The sequence below is a fragment of the Euleptes europaea genome, chromosome 17 (assembly GCF_029931775.1).
Source record: "Euleptes europaea isolate rEulEur1 chromosome 17, rEulEur1.hap1, whole genome shotgun sequence".
NCBI lineage: Eukaryota > Metazoa > Chordata > Lepidosauria > Squamata > Sphaerodactylidae > Euleptes > Euleptes europaea.
This window is the reverse complement of record NC_079328.1, coordinates 21,797,514-21,820,925: the sequence shown is the minus strand read 5'-3', so window position 1 is coordinate 21,820,925 and position 23,412 is coordinate 21,797,514. Positions and strand designations below refer to the sequence as shown.

At 45.3% G+C, this 23,412-nt stretch overlaps 1 protein-coding gene across 8 annotated transcripts in view; it reads left to right on the top strand.

Annotated features, from left to right (window-relative positions):
- CNOT1 (CCR4-NOT transcription complex subunit 1) overlaps positions 1-23,412 on the top strand; it is a 106,641-nt gene that overhangs the window by 64,182 nt on the left and 19,047 nt on the right. For 4 of the 8 annotated variants that reach the window (XM_056862947.1, XM_056862940.1, XM_056862941.1 and 1 more), the window contains 17 exons: positions 947-1,177; positions 4,310-4,450; positions 5,254-5,433; positions 7,820-7,936; positions 8,162-8,272; positions 9,451-9,528; positions 11,137-11,314; positions 12,152-12,282; positions 12,436-12,732; positions 14,696-14,836; positions 14,927-15,031; positions 16,316-16,435; positions 17,115-17,306; positions 17,990-18,132; positions 19,047-19,155; positions 19,254-19,423; positions 22,376-22,628. In XM_056862947.1, coding sequence (XP_056718925.1) covers positions 947-1,177; positions 4,310-4,450; positions 5,254-5,433; positions 7,820-7,936; positions 8,162-8,272; positions 9,451-9,528; positions 11,137-11,314; positions 12,152-12,282; positions 12,436-12,732; positions 14,696-14,836; positions 14,927-15,031; positions 16,316-16,435; positions 17,115-17,306; positions 17,990-18,132; positions 19,047-19,155; positions 19,254-19,423; positions 22,376-22,628 — 2,697 coding nt within the window. The remainder of the gene's footprint in view (positions 1-946; positions 1,178-4,309; positions 4,451-5,253; positions 5,434-7,819; positions 7,937-8,161; positions 8,273-9,450; positions 9,529-11,136; positions 11,315-12,151; positions 12,283-12,435; positions 12,733-14,695; positions 14,837-14,926; positions 15,032-16,315; positions 16,436-17,114; positions 17,307-17,989; positions 18,133-19,046; positions 19,156-19,253; positions 19,424-22,375; positions 22,629-23,412) is intronic. The other 4 variants (XM_056862946.1, XM_056862944.1, XM_056862945.1 and 1 more) reach the window with 1 other exon arrangement.

Here is a 23,412-nt window from a genome sequence, read left to right as displayed (position 1 = left end):
TTCACTCAGTGAAGGACCTGTACAAGTTCTGTGTGAACCTCCTTTTGTAGAAAACCCGTAGCCCTTTGCCACTGGAAGTTTATATTTGACCGTTTCTCTTAATACTTGCAATGCAGCTTTTATTTTGTGGGCTTGAGTGTGAAACCAGCTTTCCTACGCACAGCAAGTCTGTCTGCCCCGACCTTTCAAAAGTAAATCCAACAAGGGACAGTGGAATTAGGACCCCAGAAGGTCTGATGTAAATGCTGTAGTCCAAACACTAAAAGCAATGTTGACTTTAGGGTCTGTGCTTCAAGTGACATTCAGTAGGGATTTGTATACATGCATGTAATAACTGGATATACTTACATGTCATAGAAGGTCTTACCAGTTTTAGTTCGGAAAGGACAGTGCCCTAGTTGGGCTTCTCTCTGTTTCGACAGTCATGTATCACCAATTGGAAAGAGTCTTTTTTTAAAATTCCCAGTGGTTGCAGAAACTTTACTGTCTGTATCCAAAATACTGTTCATAACTTGGTAATGGCCCTTGTTCTCCTATCAGACCACAGTTTTATGATTTTGTATTCTTACTGAAGTCTTGGAAGACTTCTCCCTTTTGCAATTGCAAGCTGTGCATTTTTTCTCATTCTTGTAGCCTCTCATATTCCTGCAGTATGGACAATTCTGGGGGTAGGACAATAAGACCATGGGCCTCCAAAGCTTGCTTGCCACATCGGCCGGCTGTGTTTATGACTAGAGGGCAGCAGCATCTCTTTAGCTGTGTTAAACCTTTAGATGCAACTCCTGGGCAACTGGAGCATTCTAGAGTTCCATTGACGGTGTCAAGAGTTACTTGGGTGCTTCAAAAAGCAGGGATGTTTGCGGGGTGGTTCTAGCACTGGTGAAAGTAGTAGACCTCCAGACGCACATGAGTTCTCAAAGCCATGACCCCTTTTTGTCTCTCTTAGTACATTGAATACGGACAGCAATCAAGAGATCCTCCTGTGAAGATGCAGGGCTCAATCACCACCCCTGGAAGCATTGCACTTGCTCAGGCTCAGGCCCAGGCCCAGGCCCCAGCAAAAACTCCTCTTGCTGGTCAAGTTAGCACTATAGTCACCACCTCCACCACGACCACTACCGTGGCCAAGACCACCATCACTCCAGTGGGCCGAGTCAGCTTCAAGAAGGATGTGCCGGTGAGTGCCATAGCCTGTGTACTGGGGGTGGGGGAGAGGTGTGACGAGAATGCGTGAATGTTTGGCAGTGTAAGCCCAAGGACACAGTCGTACAGGCCAGCCCCCATTACCATCTGAGCACTGTTTAGGGCAAGTGTGTGTTGTTTTTCTTTCATTGCTTTCAGCAAAAAAATAACCACCCGTGTCAGTTTAAGCATGTCTGAAAGGCTCTTGGCTTGATCTTCAAAACTCCCTTGGGTGCAGTCTTGGATTACAAGGGCAAATAAAGCTTTTCCAGAAAGAGAGAGGATTTTTTTCCTGTAGCAAATCTGAACGCACAAACTGAGTGTGTGGAAAGATTTGTAAGACTAATGAGCCACTTACAGCCACTTTGTGGGGCTCCTGGATGCCTGCTGGTGCCACCATTTTCATGTAATGGAGAAAGCAAAGCCACCGATATCCTTAATTGGGCCTGTCATATCCATTAGCTTCAGATCTGTTCCACGTGTCTGTTACATGTAGTAGATCTTTCCCTTTTAAATTTGCACCACCCTGCTACCTAACATGGTCAGTTTTATTGATCTTGTGTTGCTTCCAGGATTATCTCCAGTTACATTGCCATGTTATAGTAGTGTTCTTGGTTACTAGGCTATCGAGAACCTTCTTAAAACAAAAGATCAGGCTGCATCAGGAATTAACAACCTGCAGACCTGTATTTTGTCATATATGGTTTGCCAGTCCATTTCAGGATCTGGAATCACAGTTTTTCTGTTTCCTTAAATTTAATTATTCAAATTCTTTAACTTACATATGTTACATTTCCATTTTTTTTGTAATAACATGGAAGATCTTTTTTGCAGGAACTTCCATAACATCCAGATTCATCATGTGGTAAAAGTCCCATCTCCTTTAAACAGATAATACCTATTGCTTCCACATTGCCAAATGCTGATCCACATTGGATTATATCATTTATGGCTGAGGCTAGTGGGGATAGGGCCAGGAGCACTATGCCCCGGTGGTCATATCCCAAACATATAGCGCTCTGTTAACAATAAAGTATTCTTTGGCATAACGTGTTCCTTTGTTCTTTGTATCCATACCAGTGGTCTTAATAATTAACCAATATCCAGCAGGAAGTTGGGCATTCTGGAGTTCCTTCAGTCAGGTCTCGAGAATGTCTTTAAGGCCAGCACTCTCATTAGCCCTGGCAGATGTTCTCACCTGGCCTCCCATTTCCCATCTTCACATTAAAAGATACCTTGGCTGTGAGCAAACGGACCCTTCCGCCAGTCATGGATTTCCAACATTTATTTCTGTATGTATTTGCAGAATTTATATCCCACCTTTCTGCCCTTAACAAGGGCTGCCAAGGTGGCTAACAGTTTAAAACGTGCATGATAAAATTACATTATGAAATCATTAACATAAGCCCCTCTCCCAAACATACCTCATTAAAACGACTTTTGAAAGAGTTAAAAAACAGAATCGAAACACGCAGTTAAATATATATACAAAATATAAAACGTTGGTTAGGAAGGAGGGATCACTGCGGGAATGCCAAATGAAACAAAAAAGTCTTCACCTGCTGGCGGAAGACAGCAGCAGAGAGGGGACAGACGAATCTCCCTGGGGAGAGAGTTCCAGAGCTTTGGTGCCATGACCAAGAAGGCCCTCTCCCGTGTGGCCACCTACTTTTGAAGATGATCGTAATGGTCAGGCAGGTTCACAAGGGATTAGGCAGTCGTTTGCCAGCACCTTGAATTGTGCCCAAAAACAAATTGGAAGCCAGGGTGGGTGGACCAAGACTTGGAGTGAAATGGTCCCTACGACCCATTCCAGTGAACATCCTGGCTGCAGAGTTTCCTAACACTTTTCAAGGGCAGCCCCACATAGAGCACATTGCCGAAAGATCATGAAGATCAACATTACTAATCTAGATTCTAACAAAGCCTCCCTTTGATCCCATGGCCAACATTCACTTAATGAAATTTCTGCTTACGATCTGCACTTTTGGTAATTGCTTTCCTCTTTTGGTAATTTCATTCCTGTGTTTTTTATTGTGTCTAAACTTTCCTCGGTACAAACGCCACGTTTATCCTTAGAGTAATACAACCTGTCACAGGTCTCAAGACCTTTTTTTCCTCTCCTGGGTGTCCTGCTGCCTTCACAGTTTACATGTAACAGAAAAAGTGAAATGGACTTTTCCAAAAGTCACTGCACTTTCCCACTGACTGCATGTCTCCTGTGAGAAGATGGAGGCCCTTTTTGTTTTGTTTTTTAAGAATTCTCTATTGGGGAAGGAATAGTATCTAAATCTGCTTACTGCACACATAAATATGGTTTGTAGCACTCTGTTGTCAGGAGAGCAGCAACTTCAGCAGAGGTGAATTTTCCTGCTTGGGGTGATGTTCTTCTTGGACATCCTGAAGTAAACTCCCCCCCCCACACACACACACACACATTGTAAGGAAAATTAGGTGTAGCTTGAGGTTTTATTGGTGGGAGAGCAATTACCCCATCTGAGTTGTGGGGTGAGCTGCCTAACCTGTGTTTCCTCTAGGCTAGGCTCCTTGGGAGTCATTCGTTCTTGTCCCTAGGCTTTTGCTCTCTTTGAGGGTTGTAGATGATGATACAGTATTTCATGTTATGGATGTTTTATTAAGAGCTCATGTAGCTTAGCTGCTATGTTCTGGGAAGGAGGGGATCACTCCCTAAGGACAATATTCTGGCTCTTTCTGCAGAAGTAGGAAAAGCTTCATCCCAAAAATCAACACCTACCTATCCAGTGTATTTTTCTGTTCCTTCCTTCCACTGAGCTCACTATACATGATTCTCTTCTCCATTTTATCTTCGTAACAATCTTGGAAGTTAAGGTGGGGCAAGAGAGTGACCGATGCAAGGTCAGCCAGCCAGTGAACTTCACGAAGGGCTGCTTCCTGGTAAGGGGATTTGAATCTGGGTCTTCCCAGTCATACCTAGTCCAACCACTAAATCGTACTATCTAAATAAATTGTTTTCCCATCATGAAGAATATCTCCCTCCAGTAATTTAGTGACTTGCTTCATACTTCAGGGCCCCATGTGTGTAGATTGTGCTAAAAACTCCATGGTCATTTGCGTCCTCTTTAAATCTTCGTTACTGTTTTTACAGCCGTCAATTAATACAACCAACATTGATACTCTGCTGGTGGCCACAGATCAAACAGAGAGAATTGTTGAACCCCCTGAAAATGTACAGGAAAAGATTGCCTTTATCTTCAACAACCTGTCTCAATCAAATATGACTCAGAAGGCAAGTAGCACACATGTAGTTCTGTCCTGGTTGCCATACCTTCGGCAATTCTAGAAAGTAGATTCAAGAGATTACCAAGATCTGAATGGGAGTGTCCCTGTAAGTCGGGTGAAGTCGAGTCTATTGCGCACATTTTCTTCAGGTGCTCTTTCTATGAGGAAGTACGATGTAAGCTAATTTCCCCTTTCCTTAATCTAACAAAGAACAGCTCTGAGGAAGGGAGGTTGAGGAATCTCCTTTGGGAAGACGATGAAACAAGTAGCTAAATTCTGTGCCGCAATATACAAGAGCCGCCAGACAAAGCAGGGGCTAGGCAGTCTAACCTAAAACAGAAAATGCTATATTAGAGGGTTTTAGTTAATAGTAATTTGTTTAATTTATCTAAGAATTATATATCCCATAGTTTTAGATATTGTATCTTTTTACATTCCATCTTGTAATTGATATGAATATTTTAATGGCTTTGCCATATTAATAATAAATCTGAATCTGTCCTGGTTTTCGTTCCTCTCCTTTTGAAGAGGCTGATGGAGCAGTGGGACTGAGCAAATCTCATGCATGTGGGGGGTTAGGCCAACTAGCGTGGCACCTGTCTGTGCATGTGTGAGGTTTTTTTTATGCACAATACCCTTTTGTAATTATGCCAAATGAAGAAACCTATTAAGGTCTTGTGCCATAGTTGCTGGAAGCCATCCCATATTGCTGCCCAGCAACATGAGTTTATATGCCTATCCCAGTCAATTACAGAACATCCTCATGCTTCAGTTGAACAATTTCTCCTTAACGTGTGTTTACGGAGGCAGGTTGAGGAGCTGAAGGAAACCGTGAAAGAAGAGTTCATGCCTTGGGTTTCACAGTATCTTGTGATGAAGAGAGTTAGTATTGAGCCAAACTTCCACAGCCTCTATTCAAATTTCCTTGACACGCTCAAGAATCCAGAATTCAACAAAATGGTTCTCAGCGAAACCTACAGAAATATCAAGGTAGGTGCTGCACTGTCAATCTTTTTCACCTCCTGCCTTTCAAGAAGAGGAAGAGCTAATAGCCAAGTGCATCTGAGTATGTTGCTACCAAACCTTGCGTATTTGGGTTGCATGGCAAGAACGCTAAACAGTGCTTTAACCAGCCCTGTTAAAAGGAAGAGAAAAGGAAGTATTTCTTCATACAACGCTTAGTTAAATTGTGGAACTCCCTGCCCCAGGATGTGGTGATGGCTGCCAACTTGGAAGGCTTTAAGAGGGGAGTGGACGTGTTCATGGAGGAGAAGGCTATTCATGGCTATTAGTAAAAATGGATGCTAGTCATGATGCATACCTATTCTCTACAGGATCAGAGGAGCATGCCTGTTATATTAGGGGCTTTGGAACACAGGCAGGATAATGCTGCTGCAGTCGTCTTGTTTGTGGGCTTCCTAGAGGCACCTGGTTGGCTGCTGTGTGAACAGACTGCTGGACTTGATGGGCCTTGGTCAGATCTAGCATGGCCTTTCTTATGTTCTTATGTTGGGGAACTAGGCTTGCCAGTTAACATGCTGGCTAACAAAGTGGGGATCCACCACTGTGAGAGCAGCTGAAAGAGGAACAGGCAGTAGATCCCAGTGGGCTGGCAGTGGGCACCTTCCTGGGCAGCAGGAGCCCACGGCCAGGAAGCCCAGCCCTCCTGTACCACCGATGAGCTGTGTCATGGCCTTTGATATAAAAGGCCAAAGTCTGCTGAGTTCCTGCAGGTGTGGAGGGAATACAGGAGATGCAGTCTAGCCAAGGCCAGAACATGCCTCCCCCCCCCCAGATACTGCCAGTCAGCTGCGTAGTGTGGTGGGGATTTAAAGGGCTGGCTACACAGCTGATCTGCACCATGGGGCAGGGAGCAGAGGAGACAGTGGGATCACGGCCACCGGCAGCTTCTACAGCTGGGACCCTAAGCTCATTCCGCCACCGTCTGCTCTCTTGTGAAAGCAGGTAATGGTGACCAGCATCCCAGTGAACAGGGCTTTTATTGCGTCTGGATTACCTAGACCACCCAAGTTTTGGTATGGGACTTGGGCAGTCTGCTCTTGTTGATAAGTTACGATTTTTCAGAAGACTTAAGTCTCACCGTTTACTTTAACTTACTTCATTGTCAGTTTTCTGCTTGATGTTTCCTGGCTTCTCAGTATCCTGATGAATTTAAGAGAAGGCCACCTTTTCCAGTCAAATTTCAAATGCGATGGAAGCCCTTGATCTCGCGCAGAATGCTTGTTCAGATAGCTTTGGCAGAACTGGGAGCTTTGCCCTCATTTCAATGGATCAGCAAGAGGCCCTAGATAGAGGAGCTCAAATATAGATGAAGGATAACAGGCAACTGTAGTAAGCTTGACAAACTCCCAAGAACGCAAAAGCAGAAAGGGAAGTAAAAATAATTTGTAGCTGGAAAACATTTTTTCCCGTTCTGAGGCATATGCTGCCTTGCAGGACAGGGGGTTACACCCTCAGACACCACTGCATAGTATTCTACAGATGCTATTGTACAACAGTCTCTAGAGCGAAGTAGGAAAGGAACTGCATTTGAAAGGAATGCAGCTTGGTTTTTTTATTATTTGAATAGCTAACTGAATCTGAAAACCCTGTGGGGTTGCAATAAATCAGCTGCAGCTTGACAGCAGAAAAAAAAACCTCACACTTGGATTTTAACTTTAAAATAGTCATTATGTGTGGAGTACTGCCTTAATTGTAGTTTTAGTGCAGCAGACAATCCATGGTATAGCAGTTGTACTCAGCTGTCCTTCAGGGGCCTAAAACATTTAGATCTCAAGTTAAGCCCTACATTGCTGGTGACTGGGGTATCTGAAGGACCGTCTTCTCCTATGTGTTCCTGCCTGGGAATTAAGATCACAGGGAGAAGCCCTCCTGACTGTCCCATCAGCCATTGTGGTGTAGGGGTTTGGAGCGGTGGAGTCTGATCTGGAGAAGCAGGTTTGATTCCCCACTCCTCCACGTGAGCGGCAGAGGCTAATCTGGTGAACTGGATTTGTTTCCCCACACCTACACATGAAAGCCAGCTGGGTGACCTTGGGCGAGTCAGACTCTCTCACAGGGTGTCTCTTGTGGGGAGGGGAAGGGAAGGTGATTGTAATCCGGTTTGATTCTTCCTTATGTGGTAGAGAAAGTCGGCATATAAGAACCAACTCTTCTTCTTGTTCAATGAATTGGTGGGTACACGAGAGAGGGACTTTTGGGTAGCAGCCCCATGATTAGGATTATGTTTTGAATTACCACACTAACAAGATGTTAAATGAGGCTTCGTAGATATAATAGTCCTTCCTGTTAATTTAAATTTCATCTCTCTCTCAAAAAAAAAAAAAAAAACACCCCACCAAAACATCACCATTAGGTACTGCTCACGTCTGATAAAGCTGCTGCCAACTTCTCGGACCGTTCTTTGCTGAAGAACCTGGGTCACTGGTTGGGGATGATCACGCTGGCAAAGAACAAGCCCATCTTGCACACGGTAAGGGTGAGTGGAGTGGGAGCTAATATTGGGAAGCTGGAAATTTCAGTGCATCCTTATTTTGCACTCGTTTTGCTGGCTGCTTTTTGTCAATGTTGAACAAAAATTTCAGCAGAGCATCAACCAGTTGTTGAAAGAAAACTGTCCTTGCAGAGGAGGATCTCCTTTGCTCTCTGCTGTGCTGCTTGGCGTTATCGGGTTTGATTTGCACTGCTTTGATTTTAGGACTTGGATGTGAAATCGTTGCTGCTGGAGGCTTACGTTAAGGGGCAGCAGGAGCTGCTGTACGTTGTGCCGTTTGTTGCCAAAGTCTTGGAGTCAAGTGTAAGAAGCGTGGTAAGTCTGATCCCCAGCATTCTGTCAGAGGCAAGAATAGTCAGAAGCGTAGATTTTCATAGTTGTTTCAAGTTTCCTGTGGCTGTGCCTCTTATTTAAAAAAAAAAAAAAAAGGTAAAGGTCCCCTGTGCAAGCACTTGGTCATTCCTGACCCATGGGGTGATGTCACATCCCGACGTTTCCAAGGCAGACTTTGTTTACGGGGTGGTTTGCCAGTGCCTTCCCCAGTCATCTTCCCTTTACCCCCAGCAAGCTGGGTCCTCATTTGACCGACCTCGGAAGGATGGAAGGCTGAGTCAACCTAGAGCCGGCTACCTGAAACCAACTTCTTTCGGGATCAAACTCAGATCGTGAGCAGAGCTTGGACTGCAGTACTGCAGCTTACCACTCTGCGCCATGGGGCTCCTTCCGTGCCTCTTATAGGAAAGCTAAAACAATGGGGAAATGCTGTAAGGGGAAGGGAAGGCGGTTGTAAGCCGGTTTGAGTCTCCCTTAACCGGTAGAGAAGGTCGGTATATAAAAACCAACTCTTCTTCTAATCTTGAAGCTAATGAAGGAAAGATATCTACATCCATTAAAAAGGAAAGGAGGTGAAAGAACAGCATGCAGCACATTTTACTTGATCGTTTGCGACAGTGACTTCTAAGTAGGGGGAGAGAGTGTCATTGTAGTACAGAATGTAAAGAAAAGATGCCTTGAAAACTTGTCTACTGCTATAATAGTTGGGAACTTGCTGTGTCTCATGTTAATGACTGTTACTTTCCTATGGGACGCAAGTCATGGCCGACACCTTGCAAAGAGCTGAGGTGCTGCTTCAAGGTAGTATTTCCAACAAAAAACAACAGCTAGACATGGAAAGCTTGATTGGTGGGCTGGGGCTTGGTGAAAAGGGGACATTGTTGCTCCTTGGCCCTCACATTGGGCAAGGGAGGGTACTTGAGGTGGAGCCACCTGGTGCATCGCTGTGCGCATAACCCTGGATTTAAGGCATGTATTCCATTTATTCCACAAGCGCCGTCCTAAAGGATGCAGGCTTGCTCTTCCATAAGTGTATTGTAAAAGATTCCGCTTTTATTTTATTTTTTTATTTCTATCCTGGCGTGTGTCAGTGTAAGTCATTCAAGGTCCTTTTGGCTGTTTTGTTCATTTTGCCCTTCTGCTCTCCATTTACATTACAGGTTTTCAGGCCTCCCAATCCTTGGACGATGGCGATCATGAATGTACTCGCAGAGCTGCACCAGGAACACGATTTAAAAGTAAACTATGCCAAGCTTCTCTCTCCACAACGTTGCTTGATTCCAGGGTTGGGGGGAGATTGGCAAAAATGTATTGTGTAATGGGTGTAGCCCATTCAAGGAAACCAACTTGACTTTCTTTAGACTAGATAATAATGTGTGTGCATGTGTGTGTGTTAAGCACCGTCAAGTCGCCTCCGACTCATGGCAACCCTATGAATCAATGTCCTCCAAAACATCCTATCTTTAACAGCCTTACTCAGGCCTTTCAAATTGAGGGCTGTGACTTCCTTTATAGAGTCAATCCATCTCTTGTTAGGTCTTCCTCTTTTCCTGCTGCCTTCAACTTTTCCTAGCATAATTTTCTTTTCCAGTGACTCTTCTCATAATGTGACCCAAGTGCGGCAGCCTCAGTTTAGTCATTTTAGCTTCTAGGGTCAGTTCAGGCTTGATTTGATCTAAAACCCACTGATTTGTTTTTTTGGTAGTCCACGGTATCCGTAACACTCTCCTCCAACACCACATTTCAAAGGAGTCTACTTTCTTCCTATCAGCTTTCTTCACTGTCCAGCTTTCACACCCATACATAGTAATAGGGAGTACGATAGCATGAATTAACTTGATCTTGGTTGTCAGTGACACATCCTTACGCTTAAGAATCTTTTCTAGCTCCTTCATGGCTGCCCTTCCCAGTCTCAGTCTCCTTCTGATTTCTTGGCTGCAGTCTCCCTTTTGGTTGATGGTGGAGCCAAGGAATAGAAAGTCTTGAACAATTTCAATTTCCTCATTGTCAACCTTAAAGTTGAGTAATTCTGTAGTCGTTACTTTTGTCTTCTTGATGTTCAGTTATAGACCTGCTTTGGCACTTTCTCTTTTAACTTTCAGCAGTAGTTGTTTCAAGTCTTTGCTATTTTCTGCCAGTAATGTAGTATCATGTTCTAAATTGAGGATCTCTAACCATGGTGAACCTGCAAGTGTGTTTGTCAAATTTTGAGAAAGGGTATTGTGGGCACTGCCACAAAATGGTTGTAAGGGGGCAGGACTGTGACTCACTTTCTTGAGATGAGCACACTGGTTTGCTAGTCAGTCAGCTGGTCAGAAGCCACCCAAAGTACTTTGCTATACCTTTAGAAAGCAAGCAGGTGATGGGAAAAACATCACTGGTAAGTGCTGTGACACCCTAGGCACCACTGTTCTAAATTATGTTGGTGCTTCGGTTCAGAATATTCGGCGTAAAGCACATAGTGGTTCAGTGCATGAGAGCCAGCATGGTGTAGTGGTTAAGTGCAGCGGAATCTGATCTGGAGAACCGAGTTTGATTCCCTGCTCCTCCCCATGAGTGGCAGAATCTAGTCTGGAGAACCAGTTTTGATTCCCTCCACATGAAGCCTGCTGGATATCCTTGGGCCAATTATAGTTCTCTCAAAACTCTCTCAGCCCCACCTACCTCACAAGGTGCCTGTTTTGAGGAGGGGAGGTGATTGTAAGCTGCTTTGAGAGTCCTTACGGTAGAGAAAAGTGGGGTATAAAAACCCACTCTTCTTAAATTTTGAAGCAGCAAGCAGTTAATCTTCATTGTCAGGTGATGTGGTTCCTTTATTAAACCTGAAATGATTAATTATTGCACAGCTGAACCTGAAGTTTGAGATCGAAGTGCTCTGCAAGAACCTTGCCCTTGACATCAATGAGCTGAAGCCTGGTAACCTCTTGAAAGACAAGGATCGGCTGAAAAATCTGGATGAACAGCTGTCTGCTCCAAAGAAGGATGTGAAGCAACCAGAAGAGTTGCCACCCATTACGACCACCAGTAAGTGTCAAGTCATGAGTCATGTTGCCCACCCTTCCCAAGATGGTTGAAGAAGTTGTTAGTTAATTTTTCACATTGATACTCCCTTCCTTCCTCCACAGGAAAGTTCATCCTTTTTTTGGGGGGGGGGGCTAGTTTTGTATTAATAGTGAATGTTATATTTGTTGTGCAGTTGGCTTTCTTTGCCAGTGTGGATACCCTCAAGAGTAGGCAACTGATTCTTCCCTTGTTAATATTCCCCTTTCTAGAAGGATGTGGCTCTGGTTGGGCTGGCCCTGGAAGTGGGCCAATAGCCAGCGTGGTGTAGTGGGTAAGAGTGGTGGTTTGGGGCGGTGGACTCCAATCTGGTGAACCGGGTTGGTTTCCCCACTCCTCCACATGAGCAGCAGACTCAAATCTGGGGGACCAGGTTGGTTTCCCCACTCCACATGAGCGGCGGATGCTAATCTGGGGAACCGGGTTGGTTTCCCTACTCTTGCACAGGAAGCCAGCTGGGTGACCTTGGGCTAGTCACAGCTCTCTTAGTGCTCTCTCAGCCCCACCTACCTCACAGGGTATCTGTTGTGGGGGAGAGGAAGGGAAGGTGATTGTAAGCTGGTTTGATTCTTCCTTAAATGGTAGAGAAAGTCAGCATATAAAAACCGACTCTTCATCTTCTGAGTACCTGTTAGTTCCATTGTAAAAATGAGCAAACACCATGCCATGTCTTCTGCCAAAATGGCTGGTCCAGGCTTGTAAAGCCATCTGCTTCCAATAAGACTTTACTCTAAGGAGCTGAATTTACGTTAGGGAAGAGCTTCTGAAAATCTTCCTTCTGTTTCTGCCTAACTTTCTCAGCTGCTTCTACAACACCAGCTACCAGCACCACGTGCACAGCTACTGTTCCTCCACAGCCCCAGTACAGCTACCACGATATCAACGTCTACTCCCTGGGAGGGCTGGCTCCACATATTACTCTTAATCCAACTGTAAGTACTTGGCTTAAGTCACTTTGAAAAGACTTCCAAGCTTTGGGTTAGGAGGGATTTACCTACAGGCCAATTCTGTATGTACTTGCGATGGCCAGGAAATATTTGTGTTTGCAACTGAGACTGACATTTCTTGTTGTTCTATTGTCCTAGATTCCCTTGTTTCAAGCGCACCCACAGTTAAAGCAGTGTGTGCGCCAGGCCATCGAGCGAGCGGTCCAAGAACTTGTGCATCCGGTGGTGGATCGGTCCATTAAAATAGCCATGACGACGTGCGAGCAGATAGTGAGGAAGGATTTTGCGTTAGACTCAGAAGAGTCACGCATGCGTGTAGCAGCACACCACATGATGCGGAATTTGACGGCCGGCATGGCTATGATTACCTGCCGGGAGCCGCTGCTGATGAGCATAGCTACCAACCTGAAGAACAGCTTTGCTACTGCGTTGAGGGTATGTTTGCAGCTCGTAAGAGGACTTTATTTTTAGCAAAATTAGCTGAAAACCAGTTTGTGAAATTTCATTCAGCAGGATTTTACCAACATTCAGTCCTTCCAACTCTGACGTTTAGCTGAAGTATTTATAAAAATGTTCATTAACTAGGAACAAATTCCAGAAGCTTAGTTGTGTTAGTCAAAGGATTCCCAACCTTGTTGAACCCATAGGTACACCAAAACAAAATCATAGAATTGGAAGGTACCACCAGGGTCATCTAGTCCAACCCCTTGCACAATGCAGGAAATTCCAAACTACCTCCCCACCCCACCCCAGTGACCCATACTCCATGCCCAGAAGATGGTCAAGGTGCCCTCATCATCTGCCTAAGGTCATAGAATCAGCATTGCTGACAGATGGCCATCTAGGTAAGGTAAAGGTCCCCTGTGCAAGCACCGGGTCATTCCTGACCCATGGGGTGACGTCACATCCCGACGTTTCCAAGGCAGACTTTGTTTGCGGGGTGGTTTGCCAGTGCCTTCCCCAGTCATCTTCCCTTTACCCCCAGCAAGCTGGGTACTCATTTGACCGACCTTGGAAGGATGGAAGGCTGAGTCAACCTTGAGCCGGCTACCTGAAACCAACTTCCGTTGGGATCGAACTCAGGTCGTGAGCAGAGCTTTTGACTGCAGTACTGCAGCTTAACACTCTGCGCCACGGGGCTCCTAGATGGCCATCTAGCCTCTTCTTAAAAACCTCCAGGGAAGGAGAACTTGCCACCTCCCGAGGAAGCCTGTTCCACTGAGGAACCACTCTAACTGTTAGAAAATTATTTTTAACGGCTAGACGGAAACTGTTTTGGCTCTCATAGGGATGGGGTGGAACAAAATAGCTACCGCGGGGGCTGTGTCCAATCTTAAATGTTGCGAGGTTCTACACAAAGTTAGGAGATTCTAGCCCAAGCCTTTTCCTATCATGGAGGCAACTGTTTCCCCCCAAGTAACACATCAGCTGGCACCATGGTGCTTGTGGGTACCACGTTGGAGATAACCAAGTTAGTCTGTTGCAGTCAAAACAGCCTTGTGGTTCCTTAAAGGTATATAAACGGATGCCAGAAGACACCCCAGCTGGCCTCTTTTCCTCCCCACCTGTGGTGCTTCAGTGCTGCGGGTTGCACCTGCTTGCTTTTCCCCTCACAGACAAAGGTGCAGAGCTGAGTTGGCAGCAAGAGCTAGAAAGCAGTCCTGAGATTGAGCTTTTAAGCAGTGCTGCCTGTGAACTGAGGTGCAAACTGAAGTAGGGTTTCCTTCCACGCCAAAGGTTCTGCTCCCCCTGGTTTTATTAATATACTCATACAGGAGTTGGAGTGCAAGAAGCTTCCCAAATTGTTGAGTTACTTTGCTTAATGCTAATTGATTCGATGTCAGCATCGCCTGTTAAAGAGGCTTACGATGCCTCTTAGTGAATCATAAGCATGGTATAGTGGTTAGAATGTCGAGCTAGGATCGGGGGGTCCCAGGTTTGAATCACACCTCTGCCACAGAAGCTTGCTGGCTGATCTTGGGCCAGTTACACACTCTCAGCCTAACCTTCCTTCGAGGGTTGTTGTGAGGCAAAAATGGGGCAGAGGAGAACAATGTAAGCCACTTTGGGTCCCCGTTGGGAAGAAAGGTGGGGTATAAATGAAGTAACTAAATATTTTAAACACTTGAACACAGGAACACATGAAGCTGCCTTATACTGAATCAGAACTTGGTCCATCAAGGCCAGTATTGTCTACTCAGACCAGCAGCAGCTTTCCAGGATCTCAGGCAGGGGTCTTTCACATCACCTACTTTGCCTGGTCCCTTTAACGGGAGATGCCAGGAATGGAACCTGGGACCTTCTGCATGCCAAGCAGCTGTTCTACCACTGAGCCACAGCCCCTCCCCATTCCGAGCAGAAATGTCTCCTTTTCTTAATGGCTTGCCTTTTGTAACAGGCCGCTTCGCCACAGCAGAGGGAGATGATGGAGCAGGCTGCTGCACAGCTGGCTCAGGACAACTGCGAGCTGGCATGCTGCTTCATTCAGAAGATGGCCGTTGAGAAAGCAGGCCCTGAAATGGACAAGCGGCTGGCCACCGTAAGTGTGGAGTGCCCTGGATTTACCAATCAAAAGTCCAATTCCTTTAGCCATTTAAATCAAGTTAACCTTTAAAAAAATATTTGGCAGGAATTTGAGCTTCGAAAACACGCCAGACAAGAGGGTCGTCGATACTGTGATCCTGTAGTGCTGACTTACCAGGCTGAGCGGATGCCAGAACAGATCAGATTGAAGGTAAGAAGTAGTTTAGGGCAAAGCTTCTTAAATTGGGGGTCGCGTAACTGAAGATGTGGGGGTCGCGAAAAATTTGGCAACAGTAAAAGGTTTCTTTATGATTTATTATCAGTAAATGTTTGATTTGTAGACCTATTTTATATATCTATATGCCCGGGGTCGCGTAAAAATTTCTCAGGCAAAAAAGGGTCGTGAGTGGAAAAAGTTTAAGAAGCCCTGGTTTAAAGGATGACGGGTGATGGTATCTGTTGTCAAAATTAGGAGATAAGTGTTGCAGTATCGGCCATAAAATTCAGATCCTTCCCCCCTGGAGCTGGCAGGGGATCTCTTCCCAACAGGCAGGAGCAGAATGAAATAGAAAGGACATATCTGGGGGAGCTTGGAGGACTACGCTGGACAGAAACCCCACTCCATCCCACTGGGCTCTGACAGGAATGGCCATGGAGAGAAGAGAACGTATCTGGCTCTGGGGACGCTCTTTCCCTTTTGGTATCCATTCTGTTGGATGAGTAAATTAGTAAAAAAACTCAAGGGGAAGAGCATAAAAAAACCCAGGATGCCTTGCATACTCCTTGAAGTAGCAGCAATGTATCCTAGCATATATAAAAAGTTAATTGCTTTTATATCTTGACTTTTTCCACCATGGAACTCAGGCTGGACATACAAAGGGGCTCCTACAAAGGTCCTGAACAGGCACTGACCGTACCCTCAACAAAGCAGCTGAATCACATAATTTCCAACCATACCCTGAGCTGCATTAGTAATACCCTCTCTTGAGAAGTTATCAGTAAGAGTCAGGTCTTTATTGGCACCAATATAGAAATTAGATGAATAAAGAGCTGTGCATAGAAATGTGGGCATGAGTCAGGAAGCCTCTTCTCTTTGTGTCTCTTGTGGAGTAAGAGTAACCTTTCTTGATTTGTCCTCATCCAGGGAGACCAGTTAATTCAAAAGTGTGTGGTCTTCAGATGTGCCTGAATGTTCCCTGCTTAATACTGCCTGTATACACCTTTTGCTGAAATATGGTTAAATAACATTTTGGGGAGGGGCCGTGGCTCAGTGGTAAAGCATCTGCTTGGTGTGCAGAAGGTCCCAGCTTCAATCCCCGGCATCTCCAGTTAAAGGGACTAGGCAAGTAGGTGATGTGAAAGACCTCAGCTTGAGACCCTGGAGAGCCGCTGCTGATCTGAGTAGACAGTACTGCCTTTGTTGGACCCAGGGTCTGATTCAGTATATGGCAGCTTCATGTGTTCATTTTTTACTGCTTTCTTTCCACTGGTAAAGGTTGGTGGTGTGGACCCAAAGCAGCTAGCTGTTTATGAAGAATTTGCACGCAACGTCCCTGGTTTCTTACCCACCAATGACTTAACTCAACCTACAGGAATCCTGGCTCAGCCCATGAAGGTAGAAACTTGGTTGATATTGTTAAAGTCATTCTGAGACTTCATGGTTTAGTGAAATGTGAATGTGGACTAGGCTGTCAAAGCGCTATTCATAAGTATTTGGAGTGTTTCTGAAGTTTAGAGTTGGTCTTCAAAGCACTATTCATTAGTGGCACCGTTCTTCATAAGACATCATTTCATAAATTTTATGGAAAATTAACTTCATACCTTGTTTATCTATGACTGTATAGTAGATAATGGGCAAGACAGAGTAGATGAAAATTGGTTTAAAATATTTAAAATGCCTTCTAAATTACTCTGAAAGTAAGCAATGTACAGTATATTTCTACAATCACAAAAACATTCAGTTCAATATTTAAGAAGCTTGTCACTTACCTTTTGAGTTATGCTTTATTGGGCTGGGGGTATTTAAATCAGTCCGCCCTGGGGCAACCTTTTACACTTAATTAGTTTCTGCCTAAACTGGTGGTTCACAATAAAATCTGCTGCTAACCCCTTTTGCTCTTATGGCCATGTTCTCGATCTATTTAACTAAAACGTTCTTCAGTATACCAATGCTAATGCTGGTGCTGAAAGCTGTAGCAGGAGGAGAACCTTGGTATTGTGATGAACTTGCAGAATTCTCATCTGTGTGTGCAGCAGCCAAGCCGAATAATGTTCTTGCGTTTTTCCTAAATCAGCAAGCCTGGGCAACAGACGACGTAGCGCAGATCTATGATAAGTGCATGACAGAGCTGGAACAACACCTGCAGTCCGTTCCTCACACCCTGCCCATGAACCCGCAAACCCAAGCCTTACGAAGTCTCTTGGAGGCAGTGGTTGTGGCTCGCAACTCTCGTGACGCTATTGCGGCTCTTGGACTTCTCCAGAAGGTTTGAGTGTGAACTATTGTGCTTTATAATTCATGTGCATCTTCTTCTGACATGGGGAGGCGGACACAAGGAAGTATCAGAGTGTTGTTCATTTTTCTGTTCCCTGTCCTCTGTTATGATAGTACAAAAGAGCAAGAGTCCAGTAGCACCTTAAATACTAACTAAATTTCTTGCAGGCTATGAGCTTTCGAGAGTCACAGCTCACTTCTTCAAATCTTCACAAAAGCTCTTACCCAGATCTTTTGTTAGTCTATAAGGTGCTACTGGATTCTTGCTCTTTTCTACTGATATAGACAGACTAACATGGCTACCCATCATGATCTGTTATGATAAACGTTCTGTGCACATTTACTTAGTAAGCCGGTAGGACTCGTGGTAGTGCACAGGACTGTATCTGTGATCTTTAAGTACAGATTCCTTGTGGGAGGGGGGAAGAGGGCAGGTGCTGCATGAAAGACAGCTGTCTTTCAAACGGAAGCAAAGACCTGTCCAAAATGCTGTTTTTCTTCCCATGTGTGAAGAGTTCTGTTATAGTTTTCAAGCTTGTGGAGATAAGCCAGTACATCCCATAGTTTGAGAATGTGCCATAGTCATCTAGTCTAGTGACTTGCTCTCCAGTCCAGTGAGGGGATTCAGACCATTTTCATTTTTATGTGTGTGCACGTGTTCTGTTCCTTCTGTAGGCTGTCGAGGGCCTGCTGGATGCTACTAGCGGTGCAGATGCTGATCTTCTTCTCCGCTATCGAGAGTGTCACTTGCTCGTTTTGAAAGCCTTGCAGGATGGCCGTGCTTATGGCTCTCCGTGGTGCAATAAGCAGATCACAAGGTCAGTGTTCACAAGCTAGGGGAGAAATAAGGCTTTGAAATCACACTTTAAAGGTACTTTAATTTGGACAAACTTGCCAAACTATGTGATAAAGGTAAAGGTAGTTCCCTGTGCAAGCACTGGGTCATTACTGACCCATGTGTTGACGTCACATCCTGGTGCTTACTAGGCAGACTTTGTTTACGAGATGGTGTGCCATTGCCTCCCGCAGTCATCTACACTTTGCCCCCAGCAAGGTGGGTACTCATTTTACCAACCTCAGAAGGATGGAAGGCTAAGTCTACCTTGAGCTGGCTACCTGAAACTGACTTCTGTTGGGATCGAACTCAGGTTGTGAACAGAGCTTGGACTGCAATACTGCAGCTTACCACACTGTGCCACAGGGCTCAAACTATGTAACCCAGAGGGAAATATTTAAGTTCATAAGAAATCCAGCACCCTGAACATACTGAGGTGCATTGCCATTATGCTGAGACTGAATTGTCAGCTGGTGGGTTGGGGTGGGGGGAAATCTGCAGTCCTTGTGCCCATTGACTGCGGGATGCAACCCTTTTTTTATGAAAGCCTTTCACTCATTTCAGAAGTATTTCATAGGCTTTTTTAGGTGTACCCCCAGAATTTCTTATTTTTTTCTTGTTGGAATAGTTTTTTAAACAGGTCCTTTGGGATAACTTTTTTAAAAAAATCCAGACTTTCATATCGCTGCCCATACTCTGCTGCTTGTCCCTTCCGTGTTCTTGGTTCTATATAAAGTATGCCTTAGCAGTTGAGTGCCATTCTTCCTGTGTGCTTGAACTTGGCACTACATGTGGAATGTCTGAAGAACTAATTAAGGCCCCGAATCTGTATCTGTTGTGAATACTGAGATTCAGAGGAAGGCCAGGCTAACATGAGAAAATGGCTGACTTTTCCAGATGCCTGATTGAATGTCGAGATGAATATAAATACAATGTAGAAGCGGTAGAGCTGCTGATACGTAACCACCTAGTTAGCATGCAGCAGTACGATCTTCACTTGGCTCAGGTGAGATGCTGGCATTAACTTTTCATCAAGTTTGCCTGAAGGCAGTGGGATGAAAGCAGTTCACCCGTCATGTGTTTTCTTTTTTTTTCTTTGGGCAGTCGATGGAGAATGGCTTGAACTACATGGCTGTGGCATTTGCAATGCAGTTGGTAAAAATCCTCTTGGTGGATGAGAGAAGTGTAGCTCACATAACGGAAGCAGATCTGTTCCACACCATTGAAACTCTGATGAGGATTAACGCTCACTCCCGAGGGAATGCACCAGAAGGGTAATTTGAAATTGCGGCTGAGGGGAGGCGGCTGAGGGGAGACATGATAGAGGTCTTTAAAATTATGCATGGTTTGGAGAGAGTGGACAGGGAGAAGATTTTCTCCCTCTCCCATAATACTAGAACGTGGGGTCATCTGCTGAAGCTGGAGGGTGAGAGATTCAAAACAGATAAAAGGAAGTATTTTTTCACACAACGCATAGTTAAATTGTGGAACTCCCTGACCCAAAATGTGGTGATGGCTGCCAACTTTAAGAGGGGAGTGGACATGTTCATGGAGGAAAGGAGTATTCATGGCTACTAGTTAAAATGGATACTAGTCATGATGCATATCTATTCTTTCCAGGATCAGAGGAGCCTGCCTATTATATTAGGTGCTATGGAACACAGGCAGGATGGTGCTGTGGAACACAGGCAGGATGGTGCTGCTGCAGTCGTCTTGTTTTGGACTTCCTAGAGGCACCTGGTTGGCCACTGTGTGAACAGACTGCTGGACTTGATGGGCCTTGGTCTGATCCAGCAGGGCTTTTCTTATGTTCTGATGTAAATACTGCCCAGTGCTGTTTCTACTGCCATGCAGAGAGGTCTCTCTAAAATCACACAGAGGCTCTTGTGTTGCGGTATATGAGCCGTGGAGCTGAATATGTTTCATAGCTTCAGTCTACCTGGCTTTCATTTCTGTTTCAGCTGGAGTATATAAAAGTCTCTAAAATTCGTTGCTGCCTTAATGCCGGACTGTTATTCACCTCCTTGGTAATCCCAGACATGTTCATCCTGCCTTCCTAGCACCATACCCCTTTAGTTTGCGGCTCTGAATGCTGTTCCATATAAGAAATTCCTTGGGTGTGGAGAATGACTGCATCAGGGAGGAAAGCTTGAGTAGTTCTTCACTTGCTAGTTTTCAGTTTGAAATATGTCTGGAGCTGAAAGGCAGAAACCACTTTGTTTTGGGTAGAGGATGGAAGAAAACCAGCTTGGAGGCAGTAGTATGGGGCAGTGGTGTTAACAGATGCCCCCAAATTTGAATTAAAAGATCCTTGTGCTAGCTGCAAGGCAGTCTAGGTTTCATGCTACTGCAGCAGTACTCAGAAGTCTCGAATTCTGGTGTCCTTCTAAACTTCCTTCTGGAAACTTCACTTGACACCCCTCCCCCCACATACACACCAGCTAACTTGTAAAGGTTCTGTGAATTTCACTACAAACACGTTCAGCTATTGCAGTGATCATATTTGAAGGTGGTGATCAGATGTTGACCAGTCACTGGGTCTGTTTGGTTTGTGTCGGGCAGCCTCAAATGCCCAGTGAACTAGCTGGTTGGCATCGGTTTTCCCCAAAACTGCACATGTGCAAAGATGCTGCTGATTCAAACTGATTGGAGGCCATTAGCTCCACTAAGAACACCAAAGGTTGAGATTTTATTGAAATACAGCCTTCACTGATGACTGATTTCATGCGTGATTTAATTGTCTATTTAAATAATTGCATTCTGAGCAGAGCACTTATGCAGCAAGGATGATGGTGGGTAGTAGAACTCAAATCAGGCTGTGTCAGAATGCATATGCACAAGAAGCCAGTTGCTTTGTACTGCATGGTTAGTAAGGAAAACAGTGAAACAACCAGGATGTTTGCTGAACCAGTATCCCTCCTATCTGGTGGTGATCATAAAGCCAGCTTGGAGGGCTTTAAGAGGGGAGTGGACATATTCATGGAGGAAAGGGGTATTCATGGCTGTTAGTTAGAATGGATACTAGTCATGCTGCATACCTATTTTCTCTAGTATCAGAGGAGCATGCCTATTATTTTGGGTGCAGTGGAACACAGGCAGGATGGCGCTGCTGCAGTCGTCTTGTTTGTGGCTTCCTAGAGGGACCTGGTTGGCCACTGTGTGAACAGACTGCTGGACTTGATGGGCCTTGGTCTGATCCAGCAGGGCCTTTCTTATGTTCTTATAACATGGAGATCAATAACTCACAGCTGGCCCTGTGTATCAAGAGGAAGGGATACTAAGTCTAGTGTGAGTGCTGCATCCTCCCCTGTTCTCTTAGTCACCGGCAGGGCCCCCTTGCTGCTAACTGCTGGCCTACAGAGCATCTGTTTGTGAAGTCACTTGTGAGAGCCAGCGTGGGGGAGTGGCTAGACTAGGACCTGGGAGACCCAGGATCACATCCCTCACCAGCCATAAAGGGCTGACCTTGGGCCGGTCTTTCAGCCTAACATGTATCACAGAGGTGATTGCGAGGATAAAACGGAGCAAAGGGGCCATGTACACTGAGCCACTTGAAAGAAGAGAGCAAGCAAAAGAACATCCTCCTGTAGCGCCAGCAGATTCCTTCCTGGAATCCTTGTTTGCAGTTGTCTCCGTTCCCCCACCGCCGGTGAGAGCTAGCGTAGTGTAGTGGTTAAGAGCGGCAGACTTTAATCTGGTGAACTGGGTTGGTTTCCCCACTCCTACACATGAAGCCAGGTGGGCGACCTTGGGCTAGTCACACTCTCAGCCCCACCTACGACACAGGTTGTCTGTTGTGGGGAGGGGAAGGCAAGGAGATTGTAAGCCGATTTGATTCTCCTTAAAAGGTAGAGGAAGTTGGCATATAAAAACCAACTCTTTTTCTTCTATGGTCTATATTGTTCTCCAAATTATCTTGACTGTAATTACAACACCTTACTGAATTTCTGAGCTGTGGGACTTATAGCAGTGTGGGTAACGTTTTGGACTTTGATGGGGGAGGCCTTGTTTAAAGTCCATGTTCATCCGTAAACTTACTGGCTGCCCTTGGGCAGACTACTAATTCTTATAGGGGAGTTAACAGGGTGATATTGGGTGATCCTCTCATGGGTGTCTCTGTGGAGGAAGGGCAGGATACAAATTGATAGAAAGCGTTTGTTTGCTTGATCACGTTTCCACCTCCAAACCATCGTAAACTAAGCTTCTGCATTCTGGATCTCTTGCAGGTTACCGCAGCTGATGGAAGTGGTACGCTCCAACTATGAAGCCATGATTGACCGTGCTCATGGAGGGCCAAACTTTATGATGCATTCAGGAATCTCCCAAGCCTCTGAGTACGATGATCCCCCTGGCCTGAGGGAGAAGGCAGAATATCTGCTGAGGGAATGGGTCAATCTCTACCACTCTGCTGCGGCTGGTCGCGACAGTACCAAAGCATTCTCTGCGTTTGTTGGACAGGTAGAGCTTTTGGAAAGAAAGGTGCTTTTTATTCGACATTAGGGCGTAAAGCCCTTTGATCAAGTATGGTGTTGTGTAGCTGCGAGTCCCCTAAAGCTTTCCTGTTCACAACCTGTCATCCCTGTGTGCTAAAACACATCCCTAGTAGATCTGGAATACTGTTTTCCTGTTAGATGTATGATGTTTGTTTGCATAATTGGGGGTTGAGAACTAATGAGTCAGCCTCTGCCAATGTGCTTAGGTCCTTTAATGTTATCCCCTGCTCACAAGAGTTGCTCATGAGAAGAGATGTGCAGCTAGGGTAGTATTTAAAGGGTCTCTGCAGTCCTCTGTGAATAAGGCTCAAGTTCAGTTTTTCCCACTAGTAAACGGGTCCCGTTCCAGGTATCATTTTAAATCTGATATCTGACTTGGTCCTAAATTATCTCCTCTTTAGCTCAGTGACACATAATCACAAATAACCTGCAAGGTCTCATTCTTGGTTGGTGGTTGTGCACCACATGATGTCATTAAAGATAAAGGTCCCCTGTGCAAGCACCGGGTCATTCTTGACCCATGGGGTGATGTCACATCCCAACATTTTCTAGGCAGACTTTGTTTACAGGGTGGCTTGCCAGTGCCTTCCCCAGTCATCTTCCCTTTACCCCCAGCAAGCTGGGTACTCATTTGACCGACCTTGGAAGGATGGAAGGCTGAGTCAACCTTGAGCCGTCTACCTGAAACCAACTTCCGTTGGGATCGAACTCAGGTCGTGAGCAAAGCTTTGGACTGCAGTACTGCAGCTTACCACTCTGCCCTGACCTGG